At 38.4% G+C, this 17,886-nt stretch overlaps 1 protein-coding gene across 2 annotated transcripts in view; it reads left to right on the top strand.

Moving 5' to 3' along the window:
• The window catches only part of LOC126457328 (obscurin), a 684,258-nt gene that overhangs the window by 31,454 nt on the left and 634,918 nt on the right, over nucleotides 1–17,886 (top strand). For both annotated transcript variants that reach the window (XM_050093526.1, XM_050093528.1), the window contains exon 3: nucleotides 6,030–6,125. In XM_050093526.1, the coding sequence (XP_049949483.1) occupies nucleotides 6,030–6,125 (96 nt within the window). The remainder of the gene's footprint in view (nucleotides 1–6,029; nucleotides 6,126–17,886) is intronic.

Genomic DNA, 17,886 nt, shown 5'->3' with positions numbered 1-17,886 from the left:
TAAATGTTTATGAACCCAAAAAACTTCAGTCCATAAGTTTAAGTAAACGCGATCTACAATACAACAAGAATGAGCTTAATTTTTCAAGGAACTCCTTGACAGAATAGAAGGAGTGACCCATGAGGAAACTCTTCAGTTTCAATTTGAAAGTGCATGGATTACTGTTAAGATTTTTGAATTCACATGGTAGCTTATTGAAAATGGATGCAGCGGTAGACGGCACACCTTTCTGCACAAGATTTTAGGAAGTCCGATCCACATGACAGTTTGATTTCTGCCAAGTATCAACTGAGTGAAAGCTGCTTATTCTTGGGAATAAGTTAATATTGTGAACAGGAAATGACAGTAAGGAAATATATGAAGGTTGAAACTTAAATAGTGGCAACTATTTATTCACAACCGATGCAAAAGAGTTACATGTTAGCACCTGTTACTGTCCTTCAAAGTAGTCACCAGCATTGTGTAGAACCTGTTGCCGGCGATGTGGAAGCTGTAGTACACCATTGGCAAGGCCTGTTCTGCTGATGGTGCAAATGGAGCAGTCTACTGCCTGTGGAATCTTTGGAACAGGTCTGAAGCGAATGCCACAAAGTGGTTCCTTCATCTTCAGAATCAAATCAAAGTCACAAGGACTTAAGTCTGGGGAGTATGGTGGATGGTACAGTACTTCCCAGTCCCATCGGCCGAACAGAGCAGCCACAACTTGCGCTGTATGTGCCCGTGCATTGTCGTACAAAATGATGGGTGGGTTGCTCAGAAAGTGTTGCCGATTCTTTCCCAAAACTGGTCGCAGGTGATGCTCCAAAAACAAACAGTAGTACTGTGCATTGTCAGTCTGCTGTGGAGGAACGTAATGCATTAGGATAACACCATTACAGTCATACATGAGAATCACCATAACTTTAGACCACTCCATTTGCACCATCAACAGAAAAGGCTCTGCTAACGGTGTACTAAGCCTTCCACATGGCTGGCAACGGGTTCTACACAATGCTGGTGACTACTTTGAAGGACAGTAACAGGTGCAAACATGTACCTCATTTGTATCAGTTGTGGACCAAAAGTTGCCATTATTTAAGTTCCAACCCTTGTACATTGAGAGGCCAATGTCAAAATATCCAGACTCGTGAACAGGGGTCGACAAGAGGTTTGTGAACTTACATCACTAATTGCCCAAATCGCCTGCTTGTGAGCCAAAAATATCCTTTTAGAATGGGAAGAGTTACCCCTAAATATAATACCATATGACATAAGCGATGAAAATAAGCAAAGTAGGATAATTTTCATGTCAAACGATCACTCACTTCAGATACCGTTCGAATAGTAAAAATGGCAGCATTAAGTCTTGGAACAAGATCCTGAATGTGGGCTTTCCACGACAGCTTACTATCCTTCTGAAAACCTAGAAATTTGAATTTTTCAGTTCCACTAATCATAGGCCCATTCTGTGAAAGTAAAACTTCAGGCTTTGTTGAATTGTGTGTTGGAAACTGTAAAAACTGAGTCTTACTGTGATTTAGTGTTAGTTTATTTTCTACAAGCCATGAACTTAGGTCATGAACTGCACTATTTGAAACCAATCCATTGTGGCACACAACATACTTTACTACCAAGCTAGTGTCCTCAGCAAGCAAAAATATTTTCAAGTTACTTGTAATACTAGAGGGCATATCATTTATATAAATAAGGAACGGGAGTGGCCCCAGCACTGATCCACGGGGCACAACCCATTTGAACGTACCCCACTCAGACCCCACATCACAGCCTTCTCAACATTGTGAATAATGACCTTTTGCTGTCTGTTGCTAAAGCACGAGGTGAACCAATCATGAGCTACTTGAGCTACTCCCCATATTCCGTAATGGTCCAACTTCTGGAGCAATATTTTGTGATCAACACAATCAAATGCTTAAGTTAAATAAAGAAAATATGACAAGTGTTTGAAACCTTGTTTAACCCATCCAGTACCTCACAGAGAGAGGAGAATATAGCATTTTCAGTTGTTAAACGACTTCTTAAGCCGAACTGGACATTTGATAGCAAATTGTGTCATGTAAAATGATCACTTATCCCTTCATACATAGCCTTTTTGATAAATTTTACAAACACTGATGGCATAGAAATAGATCTAAAATTGTCTACATTATTCCTTTTTCCTCTTTCATAAAGCAGCTTTACTACTGAGTACTTTAATCATTCAGGAAACTGACCATTCCTCAAGGAAAAATTACAAATATGGCTAAATACAGGGCTAACAAGCGCAGCAAAGTACTTTAATATTCTGCTAGGCACTCCATCGTAACCATGAGAGTCCTTAGTCTTCAGTGATTTAATTATTGACTCAATCTCCCTCTTGTCTGTATCACAGAGGAGTATTTCAAACATCAGTCTCAGAAAGGCTTTTGCCAAGAAAGTTATATGTTTCCCTGTAGAAACTAAATTTTTATTTAATTCACCAGCAATACTCAGAAAATGATTGTTAAATACTGTACATATATCTGATTTATCAGTAACAGAAATATTTTTACTTTGAACTGACTTTATATTGTTGACCTTGTGCTGCTGGCCAGACACTTCTTCACAACTGACCATATGGTTTTAATATTATCCTGTGAATTGGCTATTCTATTTGCATACCTCATGCTCTTTGTCTTCCTAATAACATTTTTAAGAACCTTACAATACTGTTTGTAATGGGCTATTGTAGCTTGATTGTGACTACTTCTAACATTTTGATATACTTTCCGCTTTGTTCTACAAGATATCGTTATGCCACTAGTCAGCCACCCGGGCTGCCTATTACTACTAGTACCCTGTCAAGAATGTTGTAATGGAAAGCAACTCTCAAAGAGCAGGATAAATGTGTTAAGGAAAGCATTATATTCATCATCTATGTTATCGGCACTATAAACATCCTAACACTCTTGTTTCCTGACAAGGTATAAAAAACTCTCTATTGCTGTTGGATTAACTTTCCTACATAGTTTGTAATTAAATGTGACATTTGCTTGAATACTAAAGCCTTGTAGTGTTAAAATTTGTGCATCATGGTCTCAAAGGCCATTCACCTTTCTACTAATAGAATGCCCAACTAGTAATGAAGATTGAATAAAAATATTGTCTATGGCTGTGCTACTGTTCCACTGCACCCTAGTTGGAAAAAACAGTGTCTGCATAAGATTGTATGAATTTAAGAGATCTACCAACATCCTTTTTCTTGCACCATCATATAGAAAATTTATATTGAAGTCACCACATATGACTAAATTCTGATACTTCCTACAAAGTGAATCAAGAATCCTCACTAGTTTGAGCAGAAATGTTCTGAAGTCAGAGCTAGGGAACCTATAACCAACAACAATTAGAAGTTTAGTTTCACTAAATTCAACTGCCCCTGCACAACATTCAAATATCTGTTCAATGCAGTGCCATGATACATCTATAGACTCAAATGAATACTGTTTTTTATGTACATAGCCACTCGTCCACCCCGCAAGGAACTCCTCGAAAAACAGTCAGCTAATCTGTATCTTGGTAAAGGAAGCCTCTGAATTGCCAGATTATTAAGTGGTGCTCTGATATACCAATAATTTCTGAGTCAACATCTATAAGCATTTCACTAAATTTATTTCTAATACCTCTTATATTTTGATGAAATATGCTAATTCCTTCTCTATTTAGTTAGAGGGACTTCCTTTAAGCAGGTTTACCTATCAGCTGACTTCAGTCTAAAAAAGGTGCAGCTCTAACACCAACTACTAGGAATTTTTCCATGAATGATCACATCACCACCACCACCCACTACACTGTCACCTATAAGCTTTGCCAGTCTCCCCTTCCCATACCCATTGAGATACAGACCATGGCTAGTGAATCCCAATCTACTGACAGACCCAACAGGCACTACTGAGATGTGACCCATGCTTTCTGCCATCAGCGCCCTCTCTGCCCCATGTTAATGTGCCTAGCAGCCGCGTGAAGATGAGGCTGATCGTGATGCTGAAACAGTTGCACAAAATGCACATTAGTGCCACCAGTTTGAATAGCTACCTTTACCAGGTCACCACCTACATCATACTCCCCGTCCCTATCAAGACTGTTCCCTGCTCCACCCATTATCACTACCTGATCCTCCTCCATAAAATTTCGACATAACTCCCCTATAATGTCAGTCACTTGAGCCAACCCTGCACTAGGCTTCACAATGCTGGTGACCTGGTACTCACTCCCGAACACTTCCTGCAACTGCTGGCCCACTCCTCTACCATGCAAACTACCTAGCAGCAGAACCTTTTTTCTGTTAGACTTTGCAGCTGACATAGACTCCTAACTGCTGAGGACTGCTGTGTGTTGCCTACATCTACATCTACAGCTGCGCGAGGCTCCTCTCCACTCAACGCTGACAGTTAGTCAAATCTATAGCATATACACAAAGCATAACTGTCTGAATACCTCCTCTTTGTAGCTGTCTTCTTGCCAACTGCCAGTTCCCATTCCCCACCACCTTTCACCCCCCTCACCCTATCTAGTTCCTCTTTTGTGCATTGTAACTGCACCTGAAGGGCACAGATCTTACACTCCTGCTCCTCTATCAACTTATTTCTACTAAAGATTCTGCATTCCCAGGAGAGGTCTTCCTAGAACGCCCACTGGCTTCACCACTGCACTCACCCCCCTCCCCTCCCCCCCCCCCACCCCCAATGAAAATACTTTGAACAAATCCCACACCATAACCCACTACTCACAAACGTATGACAGAGCCCACACTTCTCACTCGTGGTAAAATTTCACAGCTACTGAAAAAAAACTATACCTCTATGTTACCGAAGTTCAGTTACACCAGTAGAACTGTTTATAGAACTAACAATAGTGGTCTCAAAATTCTCTATCTACTAAGAAAGCAACAACTTGTATTAATACTACTACACCATAGCTAATACCAATACCAACAAAACTTCACAAAACTATTAACTAAATCCTAAAATTCAAACAGCCACTGGAACACTCAACGAAGTTAAAACACTGAATGAAACTTTGACTGAATTATTACACTAGAAACAATAAGAAACATCAGCTGAAAACTAAAGCACAAAATTTGCTAAATGACTTCAACACACAGAAAACTCTAAAAAACACAGCAATCAAACATTTCCAAAAGTTTATTAAATTATTATTTTGCCACAAACAGCATGAAACACCGCTGAAAACTATTAAATTTAATAGCTGTATAACAGTGCACAAATAAGTTTGTCAGTACTTAGCTTTATAACCACTAAAGCTGCAGTGCATGCCACAAAATGTAAGCACACTACTGAGGCATGAGGCTTAGACGAACAACATAAGCACACTCACGAATAGCAGACCACTTGAGTAAATAACACAGGCAGAAAGACTGAGATTAGTGAAAATGCACTAACAATTTATTTTTACAGCAAATATTAACACAAATAAGCTTTAAAATAGTAACTGAAGTCTGTCTGCTGTTTGCCTGTGTCACAGAGAAAACCATGTAATGGCAATCACAGAATACTGGTTAGTTTTCAGCATTTTAGGAAAGCCTTTGCCCTTTTTTGAATACCATGAAATTTTCATCTAAGAGGTGTGCTGTAGAAATTAAAGTAGAGGATAAGCTCTTCCACTATCTAAAATTGAGAAATTGTCCTCTTGTCCAAAGTTAGACACCATATTATTCAAGGTAATTTATGTTCTCTTAGTGCATTTAATTATTTAGAAAAACTTAGCCCATCATGAACCATAGGAGTCACTAAATATTCAGAAGTGGTGCAATGCTTGAGATAAAAAAATGATCATATTTTCTTTCTCAGAAAGTTGAACTAATATGAAGCTCTCAGGTTTTCAACTGAGTATGTTCATCAGAATGGTATGACATTTTAGTGACATCAGTTGAGTGGAAAACAGAGCTTTATATTATTTACGTAGTAGTTAAAATTCTTACTTAGTCCTTCCTCCACAAACAGTAACATACAAAAAAATAAATAAAAGCTGTTCATTCTGTAATTTTATTGCAGGAACGTGACTTTGACAAGCATGTTGCCTACTGCCGTGATGAGCCAGCTGCACAAGAACTACTGCAAGAAAATGATGAAGTCCGAGATTATTTTGATGTAAGTACTCATTATAAAAAGTAATTACTTTCTGCTTTAATAAGAAGCAGAATCATTCATCAGTTCCAATACTTTTAGTCCACTTGTTAATAATGCGAAAAGAATTTTTTTACAACTAAGGTCATGTAAACTGTGCTCTTCTGTGTTATATGTCTGTGTTTTGGAGTCTCTGATAAGCTCTTGGCACAAAGTAATTGACTGAGCAGAGAGCAGTGAATTACAGTTCATTTTAAAATACTTTAGAACAAAGAATAGATGATGGCATATTCCCTTGCTTCCTGTGTAGTTGGATCATTCTTCCCTTGTCTTTTCTGTTACTTGTTGCTTGTTATGTGTGAAATGATGGCATACCTTCTGCTGTCATAGAAGTAACTGTGAAATGTTTAACTGAAACTCATGAAAACATGTTAATAAATGTTGTAGTATGCAGACTAAGTGAGGATTGTCATGAAATGATAATGAGTTAGACAATCACGTGATTCGAGGTTTGTTTTACTCGTACATGTACCTTTTTTTTCTTACTGATCTTAGCCTAAATTATCACTATATTGACACAGTCATAAATGCCAAACTAGTTGCAATTGATAAGGCAATGGGTTTTTGATCTTAATGTAAGCATCTGTCAATCATTCTGAAGGGAACATTTCATAAGACCTTTAGCCTTTACAGATTTAAACTTTTCTCATGTTTCATGCAATTTTTTGGTTTTAAACCTTGTGGCCCATGGGTAAAAAATGTTTACCTAAAAAGTTTAAATTAACTTCTTATTTTTTTAAACAAGATACTAAAGTGGTTTCTGCTTGAATCATAACTGGACAATGTTAGTTTCCGAGTATGTAGAACAAACTGAAGACAATGTGGATTTCAGTAAGTTTTTAAGTGGAGCAATGCAAACAGAATCAGTATTTTACTATTTCAATGATGAATTTAAATAACTGATTTAAAGCAGAGGTGATTCGTCAAGTTACAGTGTATTTTAAAGGTAAGTTTCAGGGTTGAAATGAAAACAAAATTTTTCTGCCAAGAGTGATGGAAGCACTCATTAATATGACATAATACATAAACTTTAAATATGTAGGTGACCCTTAATTTACAGTCTCCATCACAAATTTTCCACATTATTCTTAAAGAAAGAGAAAAAGAGAGCCTACACTAGAAAATAACTGTAGATTAAATTGAGTAACTATTCTGTCTCTGTGCTGTTAAGTGTATCTGCGTACAGATGAGTTGTTTCCTTTTCTCAGTTTTGTTAATTGCTTCAATCCTGAATTTCCATTATTGTTGTATAAAGTGAATATTATATTTGGGGACAAAGTATTTTTATGAAATAAAGCATGATTGGACCTGGAAGAACATGGGGTACCCTAGAAAGCTTCCATCTAGTCCTCTACATGATTTTAGAGATCAGCATCTACTACAGATGATGGCATCAAAGTACAGATAATGAAGCTTATTATTGACTCTGTACTGCCCACAATAATTCATACTTTCAGTCACTCCTTGACCCCTAGTGTTTTCCCTGAGGCCTGGTAACAGAGACTTGTGAAGCCACTACCAAAGAAGAATTTTGTCACAGCACTATCTGATTACCAACCTATTGGCATTCTTCTGGCACTTTCCAAAGCCTTAGAATAAATAGTACATGACCAGATAATCAACTACTAGTTAATGACATACCTACTAAAGCAACAAAAATTTCTTCATGTGTGCACTTGGCGAGAGGACAAATATAAGGATGTGGAAGCATATATAATGAGACATAAGATAGACACTGCCTACAGGAAAATTAAAGAGATGTTTGAAGAAAAGAAGACCACCTGTATGAGTATCAAGAGCTCAGATGAAAAACCAGTCATAAGCAAAGACAGGTCACCAGAAAGGTGGAAATGGAAGAGGATGTAGATGAAGGTGAGATGGGAGCTATGATACAGCATAAAGAATTTGACAGAGCACTGAAAGACCTAGGTTGAAACAAGGCCCAAGGAGTAGCCAACGTTCCATTACAACTACTGATAGCCTTGGGAGAGCCAGCCATGACAAAACTCTTTCCTGAGCTAGACGTATGAGACAGATGAATTCCAAGGAAGGCAGGAGTTGACAGGTGTAAAAATTACTGAACTATCAGTTTAATAAGTCACTGTTTAAAATACTAACAAGAATTCTTTACAGAAGAATGGAAAAACTGGTAGAAGCCAACCTCATGGAAGATCAGTTTTGATTCCAGAGAAATGTGGAAACACACAAGGCAATACTGATCATAAGATGACTTCTCTTAGAAGGTAGCTGAAGGAAAGGCGGCAAACCTACATTTAGACCTTTTGTAGACTTAGAGAAGGCTTTTGACAGTGTTGACTCTGATACTCTCTTTCAAATTCAAAAAGTGGCAAGGGCTAACGTACAGGGAGTGAAAGGCGATTTACAATTTATACAGATACCAGATGGCAGTCATAAAAGTTGAGTGATATGAAAGGCAAGCAATGGTTGGGAAGGGAGTGAGACAGGGCTTTGGCCTATCCTCAATGTTATTCAGTCTGTATATAGAGCAAGCAGTAAAGGAAACCAAAGAAAAAATTGGAGTAGCAATTAAAATCCATGGAGAAGAAATAAAAATTTCAATGTACACCAGTTACATTGTAATTCTGTCAGAGACAGCAAAGGACTTGGAAGAGCAGTTGATTGGAATGGACAGTGTCTTGAAAGGAGGATATATGATGAACATCACCAAAAGCAAAACAAGGATAATGGAATGTAGTCAAATTAAATCACAAGATGCTTAGGGAATTAGATTAGGAAATGGGACACTTAAAGTAGTAGATGAGATTTGCTATTTGGGCAGCAAAATAACTGATGATGGCCGAAGTAGAGAGGATATGAAATGTAGACTATCAATGGCAAGAAAAGTGTTTCTGAAGAAGAGACATTTATTAACATGGAGTATAGATTTAAGTGTCAGGAAGTGTTTTCAGAAAGTATTTGTATGGAGTGTAGCCATGCGTTGAAGTGAAACATGGATGATAAACAGTTTAGACAAGAAGAGAATAGACGCTTTGAAATGTGGTGCTACAGAAGAATGCTGAGATTAGATGGGTAGATCATGTAACTAATGAGGAGCTACTGAATAGAATTGAGGGGGGGGGGGGGGGAAGAAAAGTTTGTGGCATAATCTGACTAGAAGACGGGATTGGTTGGTAGGACATATTCTGAGGCATCAAGGGATCACCAATTTTGTGCTGGAGGGAAGTGTGGGAGGTAAAAATCGTAGAGGGTGATCAAGAGATGAACACAGTAAACAGATTCAGACAGATGTGGGTTGCAGTAGTTACTTGGAGATGAAGAGGCTTGCACAGGATAGAGTAGCATGGAGAGCTGCATCAAACCAGTCTTTGGACTGAAGACCACAACAATATACACTTATTATCCCATTAAAATTAAGAATTTTTGTTTTCAACCAGATTTTTCTTGTTTCACAAACCTCTCAACTAGAACAGTGTGCCTAAATTTCTTGCCTCATCACTCGATATGTCAGAAAATATCACTTTTGTATAGCTATAAACACACACTTTTGTACACCTATTGCTAAATGAAATGCATCTGGCTATCAGGAGAGTGAGATGTGAGGCTGTCAGTGACTTCAATGACAATACCAGAATATTATTGAAAGATTTTTCACAAAACCTTAACAATATCTAGACATACAAAGGCTGTCAGTGTCGCTAAAATTAGTGGCTAGACACTCATGGAGGACACAGGAATTGAAACTGAGGATAGCAAATCAAAAGCAGAGATACTGCTCTCACCCAATGTTCAGAATATATGGATGTACTGCCTTTGTTTACTTCTCTCACCACAACAAAATGAGTGATACAAAAAAAAAAAAATTTTTAAAAGAAGTGATTGTATGGCATTTACCTGTCTACAAAAAGAATAACAGAAGTGAACCACAAAACTGTCATCCAATCTCATTTATATTCATCTGTTGTAGAATCCTAGAACATATTCTGAGCTGAGACTTAATCAGTTATCTTGAACACAATGATTTCCTTCATGCCAGACAGCATAGATTCTGAAAAAATTGGTTATTCCAAAATCCGATGTAAGCTTTCCTCTCATGATAACCTGAAAGCTATGGATCAAGGCAGTCAGGTAAATGTAGTATTTCTTGATTTCCGAAAAGCATTTAACTCAATACCACACCAGTGTTTATTAACAATAGTATGAGTTTGGGGTACCAAACAAAATTTGTTACTTCAGTGAGGATTTATTGGTAGGTAAACCACAGTACATTATTTTGGATGAAAAGTCATTGACAGAAGTAGAAGTAATTTAAGACATGTCCCAGGAAAGTGTGCTGGGACCCTTGTTATTCATATTATATGTTAATCACAAGACAAGACATTATTAATAACAACCTCAGAATGTTCACAGATGATGCAGTTATTGGTAATCAAGTACTCTCAGAAAAATGCCGCAGTAATATTCATTCAGAGTTCAGTAAGATTTCAAAGAGCTGTGAAGATTGAAAACTTCCTTTTAATGTTCAGAAAAGTAAAATTATCCACTTCACTAAATGAAAAAAAGTAGTATTCTCTGACTACAACAGCAATGATTCAGAATTAGAATCAGTCATCTACACAAATATTTGGGGGGGGGGGGGGGGGTAACAGTTTGTTGGAATATGAATTGAAACGATCATGTAGATTCAATTCTTGGTAAGGCAGATGGCAGACTTTGGTTCAGTGGATGAAACTGAGAAAATGCAGTCAGTCTAAAAATTAGATTGCTTACAAGTCACTTGTGCATCTCACCATAGAATATTGCTCATATATGAATAACCTATAACAATTAGTACTAACAATATGTTGAATGAATACAAAGGAGGAGAGCAGGAATGGACAAAGATTTGTTTGACTCTTGGGAGACAGTCACAGAAATTTTAAAGAATATGAATTAGCAGACTTATGAAGATAGATGCAAAGTATTCCGTAAAAGCCTAGTTACCAAATTTCAATACCTGGTATTAAGAGGACAATGCAGAGATATACAGGGTGAGCACAATGTCTTGCCCTGATTATAAAAATTTATAACATAATAACCATTTGACATAATAAGTTACATTTGATGCCGTTACATAGGTTAGTGTTACTGTTTTTTTTTTTTTTAAGACCACTTACATTAGTAAACCTCAACATGTGCTCCCTTGGTAGCTTGGAGAATGTCGAAATGGTATTCCAGTTCCCGCCAGGTGTTTCGTAACATGTGTTCTGTCACAGTACCCACAGCAGCTTGTATCCTAGCCTTCAGTTCGTCAATGTCAGCAACTGGTGTGACGAAGACTCTGTTCTTGATATAGCCCCAGAAAAAAAGTCAAGGGGTGTAATGTCTGGAGAGGGGAGTAATGTCCAGATTGGTGGACTGGAAGGAACGGTCCAAAACCCTGGCCACCCTGCACTCCAGACATTACACCTCTTGACCTTTTTTTTTTTTTTTTTTTAATTATTGTGTCAAACAGTTACTCTGTAATAAATTATTATAATCAGGGCAAGACTTTGTGCTCACCTTGTACTTCAGATCGCCATCTATTACTGTGAAGAGAAAATTAGACTAATTGTAGCATGTAAAGAGGAATTTAAGCAATCATTCTTCTGTGTACCATATGCAGTTGGAACAGGAAGAAACTCTAAAATGTGGTGCTATACAAAGTATCATCTGCCATGCACATCACAGTGGCTGTGGGTTATGTGTGTAGCTGTAGATGTTGATTGTTTATTATTATTATTATTATTATTGTTATTGTCATTGTTGTTGTTATTGTTAGTGTCAGAAGCAACAGTAACAGTACTGCTAGCATTATGTTATTAGTTCTTACAAGTAAGTATTGTTATTCACATTGTCAACATCGAAACCATTTTTAATCTGTTAATACCATTTTGTTACTATTTATCATATTAAAATTCTCGTCATTTATTAACCCTTAACTGCCCGAATTTTTTCAAAATTGGATATTTAAATTTATTCTCAATTTTTTGACTTCTTGTGCATCTAAGTAGAGCATATAAGCCATTATTTGACTCTTCTCTGTCTTAGTTTGTCTGTAACATAACGTGTCCATATGGACATGCTGGGCACTCAGATGCATATTTGAAATATTTTCTGTGATATTGAAATACATTTGAAGATATGTTTTATTAATCAGAGTTTTAATACAAGTAGGCAAAATTTGAACAAAATAATTCTTACAAACCAATTTATAACACCATACACAAAACAATTCACAATCATTTGTTTTACTGACTTTCATGGTACACTTCAAAGCATTCTAGACACGGTCCTACATCACATTTCCCACATTTTGAGTGAACAACTGATGATTTCTGTTTGCAGTACAAACCTACACATCCTCTCATCTTCTCAGTTTTCTTGATATAGTGCTTTATGCCATCATATCTGATATCACTTGGAACACATGATTTGTATCCACACATAGGACTGATAGACGGCCTGCCTGCTCCTTTTACGGGATTCATATATCTTTTTAGGTAAACTTGTACAATTTCTCTTCTGAATTCAGGTTGAGTAGTCCTAGCTACCGTTTCTTTCTTCAGCTGCCACACATTATGTACAGATACGTCAATCAGCCAAGAAAATAAAGCCCAGTACCACTTCTTGTTTCGAATGTTTATTCTGCATATGGCAATGTTTTCATCCATACATTATCCACTCCTCCCATGTGTTTATTATAGGCTGTGATAATTTCAGGACATTGTACTTGAACTGTCTTCTTCTCCTTTGCGAAATATCTTTTTACAAATGATGCAGGTTCAACTCCTTCACAGGTAGAAGCTACAGTAACCACTGAATTGTCCACCCATTTTGTGACTATAACACAATCATCCTTGGAAAGTGAGGATTCAAAATATGCCCTTTCCTTTTTTACTAGCACTTTCTTTGAGGAAACTGGGCACGATTTGGGAACTCTGTTTTCTCTGATAGTGCCTGTTGCTCCATAGCCCTTTTCTCTCAGATATGACAGAACAGAAAAACCCGTACATAGGTTGTCAAAGAAAAAGTGGAATGGCAGTAGCTTTAAATCCAGTGTCAAACCATCTATCATGTGAACGAGTGAGGCTTAGCAAACTGTGCTTCATATACTGTATTTGGATTGGGTGACTTTCCTTGATAAAAGGTAAAATTTACCAGATATCCAGAAGTAGTGCATAAACACTATGCTTTATATCCAAATCGTATCGGTTTCCCCCTAATAAATTGCTTGCAAGAGTGTCTCCCAAAATATTTTATCATTGGTTCATCGTAAGACATGTTGCTGAAGAACAAACAGCTTATTACATTTGTCTCTTATTATTTCAATAAAGGGTCTAATTTTCCACTTCTTGTCCTTTTCATCAAATTTGTTATTGTCGTTACAGTGCAGAAATCTAAGAATTCATTCAAAACAATTTCTCCTCATGGCATTGCATACAAAATCATTTCATGTGTCTAAATTGGAATCCCACTATAACCTCTTATTAGGGAGAGAGTTATAACTACTTAGAATGAGGATCACCAGAAAACACCTCATTTCTTCAGAAGTTATATTAGGATTTGGAAAGTTCTTGAAAAGTGCGTAGTGCTTTGACTCATCAACTAGGAATTGTATCAGATCGTCATCAAAGAATAATTTGAAAATTTCTGCTGCAGACTTATCAACATACGTATCAAAGCATGGATCAGGAAAAGACTTCAAATTTGAAAATAGTGCACCATGAACCCTGGTTTTTTTGCATATTTCTGTTCCTGTAATCTATATTTCTAAAATCTGTTTCTGTGTGAGTGTCTGTTAATCTTATTTCAGCTTCAGCCCGGAGTTGTCTAGGTTTGAGATTATCTGCTATTCCTCCTTCATCCTCATCACCCGAATCCTCATCCGTGAGGACTGCTGGATCAGGGGGCGTGATGTAAATTCCATCAGCCTGAGGAGCATTTGAATCCTCAAACAGGATGTCTAAAACATCCTGCACAGTCAAACCAGGCTCTAAAGATTCTGCCAGACCTCTGTTATGATATGAAAAGATAAAAAGAAACGAAATAATTTTTGACCCTGCAATTGCCCAGCATGTCCATATGGACACGGCTGAAATAATCACTTCATAAACAGAAAGTGAATCGATGGATAATAACTTTTCTCAAATGAAAATCTCTATAAACATATTTATTAATAGAGGGAAACATTCCACATGGGAAAAATATATCTAAAAACAAAGATGATGTGACTTACCAAACGAAAGCGCTGGCATGTCGATAGACACACAAGCAAACACAAACATACACATAAAATTCAAGCTTTCGCAACAAACTGTTGCCTCATCAGGAAACAGGGAAGGAGAGGGAAGGACGAAAGGATGTGTGTTTTAAGGGAGAGGGTAAGGAGTCATTCCAATCCCAGGAGCGGAAAGACTTACCTTAGGGGGAAAAAAAGATGGGTATACACTCGCACACACACACACACACGTATCCATCCACACATATACAGACACAAGCAGACATATTTAAAGACAAAGAGTGCTAGCGCTTTCATTTGGTAAGTCACATCATCTTTGTTTTTAGATATATAAACATATTTAGATATACTGCAAACAGTTTCACATGCCAGAATGAAGAAGTTCTTTACGAAACATTACTTACTTTACGTCAACATGCTCCATTGTGGACGTCAAAGCACTCCCTGAAATACAGGCTGTCACAATCACAGTGTAAATGGTAACATTAAAGTGTTAACACAATGTACGTAAAATTCAAACCCTCCCTGAAAATAATATGTGACCATCAACGCTAAAAATAATTGTAAGCCAACAATGAAGTAAAAACAAAACTAGTCAACAATTGTGTCCATATGGACACGTCGGGAAGTTATGGGTTAAGAAACTTTGTTCAAAAACACTATGTGTGAAATCTTGATGTGGTGCAAGAAGAGTCTGAGGACCCAGATATGGTCAGCTTAAGTAAATAAATAAAAATATGATAAGAACCATGCCGAAACATTGTTCAGGCTCTGCATCTTCCCATACAGAATGCTAGAGTAGTTCATGCAATCAGACAGCTTTGTAATGTCGCAGCAGATTCCTGGGACATTTTGAGTCAGCTAAAGAAAAGCTAAGTTTTTCTGCAAACTCATCAGTGGCAGATATTAAATGGTTGTATTTCTGGAAGTCAAACTGATAACTGTGATGCTATTAAATCTTTGTATGATAATTTGAATTCAAACACCTCTGGAAACCTTGCAAGAAGAATACTAGAATGATTGTTGTCCAGACTTCCTTTGAGACTTTTTTTAATAATATCTTTACCTCTGCGTGTATTCAGAAAATCTGGAAAATAATCCTACTTAAAATAATTGTTATGAACAGGACACTGATATTATATTAAAAACTGCTTATTGTTTTTTTTCATATTCTGGCCAGTAAAATTTTAATTTTTCAGTGATAATATTATTTTTCATCAACGTTTTCTGTCTCTCTTCCAAATTTTGTAGCTTGTTTGAACTGAAACTGGAGGCAACTAATATTAACATCCAGTGGTAATGAGGAATTTGTTAGCATATTTTAATATTTTGGAAGGGTTTTCAATATTTTTCACCAATTTTGATTATAAAGTTTTTGTGGTCCCAGTTGAAATATTGACTTCAAGGGCCACAGTTGATCTTTCTGCCTTTGATTCTTATGAATCAGGAATGAACATTTTTTTACCAGGTCTTTTCCTGCCCGTGCTATCTTCTAAATATGTTTTTGTGTCATGTAACATGATATGAATATTCCAGATATTTCTTTCATTCCTGTTCAATGTCTAGCTGTTTTTTAATATTTTACACTTTTATGTCAGCAGTTATCTACCTCAGTTTACTTGTAATTTTTTATGGCAAAATGCAGGGGGAAATGTTCAGTTGAAAATTACACAGAAATTTGAAAAACTTAGTCTTTTACTACACAGCAGAACTGCCTTTCAATACTCATTGGTTTGCTGCCTATTTCATTTATTTTTGATGATGCAGGAAGTATGACAGTATGGTCAGATATTCCAAAATGAAAGCAGAACTTTATTGTATTGTGTCTGTAATTCATCAAAATGCTGTAGATACAGGTAGCTGTTTCCGTTTTCATCTCTAGTGACATCTGTGCAAATTAACTTGGAACCATCTTCTCAGTTAGAGTCAATAGATTCTGATGCCACATAGGATCAAGGTACTTAAATTTGCAGCTATCCTCTTCTTAGTTTCTGTAAGGGACTTTGAAATGTGGATAGAAATATGTTAGTTATTTTTGAACATGGAAGACTGACCATTGAAATAATTAACACCTATAAAACCTAGTGGCTACATTATACACTCCTGGAAATTGAAATAAGAGCACCGTGAATTCATTGTCCCAGGAAGGGGAAACTTTATTGACACATTCCTGGGGTCAGATACATCACATGATCACACTGACAGAACCACAGGCACATAGACACAGGCAACAGAGCATGCACAATGTCGGCACTAGTACAGTGTATATCCACCTTTCGCAGCAATGCAGGCTGCTATTCTCCCATGGAGACGATCGTAGAGATGCTGGATGTAGTCCTGTGGAACGGCTTGCCATGCCATTTCCACCTGGCGCCTCAGTTGGACCAGCGTTCGTGCTGGACGTGCAGACCGCGTGAGACGACGCTTCATCCAGTCCCAAACATGCTCAATGGGGGACAGATCCGGAGATCTTGCTGGCCAGGGTAGTTGACTTACACCTTCTAGAGCACGTTGGGTGGCACGGGATACATGCGGACGTGCATTGTCCTGTTGGAACAGCAAGTTCCCTTGCCGGTCTAGGAATGGTAGAACGATGGGTTCGATGACGGTTTGGATGTACCGTGCACTATTCAGTGTCCCCTCGACGATCACCAGTGGTGTACGGCCAGTGTAGGAGATCGCTCCCCACACCATGATGCCGGGTGTTGGCCCTGTGTGCCTCGGTCGTATGCAGTCCTGATTGTGGCGCTCACCTGCACGGTGCCAAACACGCATACAACCATCATTGGCACCAACGCAGAAGCGACTCTCATCGCTGAAGACGACACGTCTCCATTCGTCCCTCCATTCACGCCTGTCGCGACACCACTGGAGGCGGGCTTCACGATGTTCGGGCATGAGCGGAAGACGGCCTAACGGTGTGCGGGACCGTAGCCCAGCTTCATGGAGACGGTTGCGAATGGTCCTCGCCAATACCCCAGGAGCAACAGTGTCCCTAATTTGCTGGGAAGTGGCGGTGCGGTCCCCTACGGCACTGCGTAGGATCCTACGGTCTTGGCGTGCATCTGTGCGTCGCTGCGTTCCGGTCCCAGGTCAACGGGCACGTGCACCTTCCGCCGACCACTGGCGACAACATCGATGTACTGTGGAGACCTCAGCCCCACGTGTTGAGCAATTCGGCGGTACGTCCACCCGGCCTCCCGCATGCCCACTATACGCCCTCGCTCAAAGTCCGTCAACTGCACATACGGTTCACGTCCACGCTGTCGCGGCATGCTACCAGTGTTGAAGACTGCGATGGAGCTCCGTATGCCACGGCAAACTGGCTGACACTGACGGCGGCGGTGCACAAATGCTGCGCAGCTAGCGCCATTCAATGGCCAACACCGCGGTTCCTGGTGTGTCCGCTGTGCCGTGCGTGTGATCATTGCTTGTACAGCCCTCTCGCAGTGTCCGGAGCAAGTATGGTGGGTCTGACACACCGGT

This window comes from Schistocerca serialis, chromosome 2, assembly GCF_023864345.2.
Source record: "Schistocerca serialis cubense isolate TAMUIC-IGC-003099 chromosome 2, iqSchSeri2.2, whole genome shotgun sequence".
NCBI lineage: Eukaryota > Metazoa > Arthropoda > Insecta > Orthoptera > Acrididae > Schistocerca > Schistocerca serialis.
Note: the sequence above shows the minus strand (reverse complement) of the source record. Positions and strands in the feature narration are given on the sequence as shown.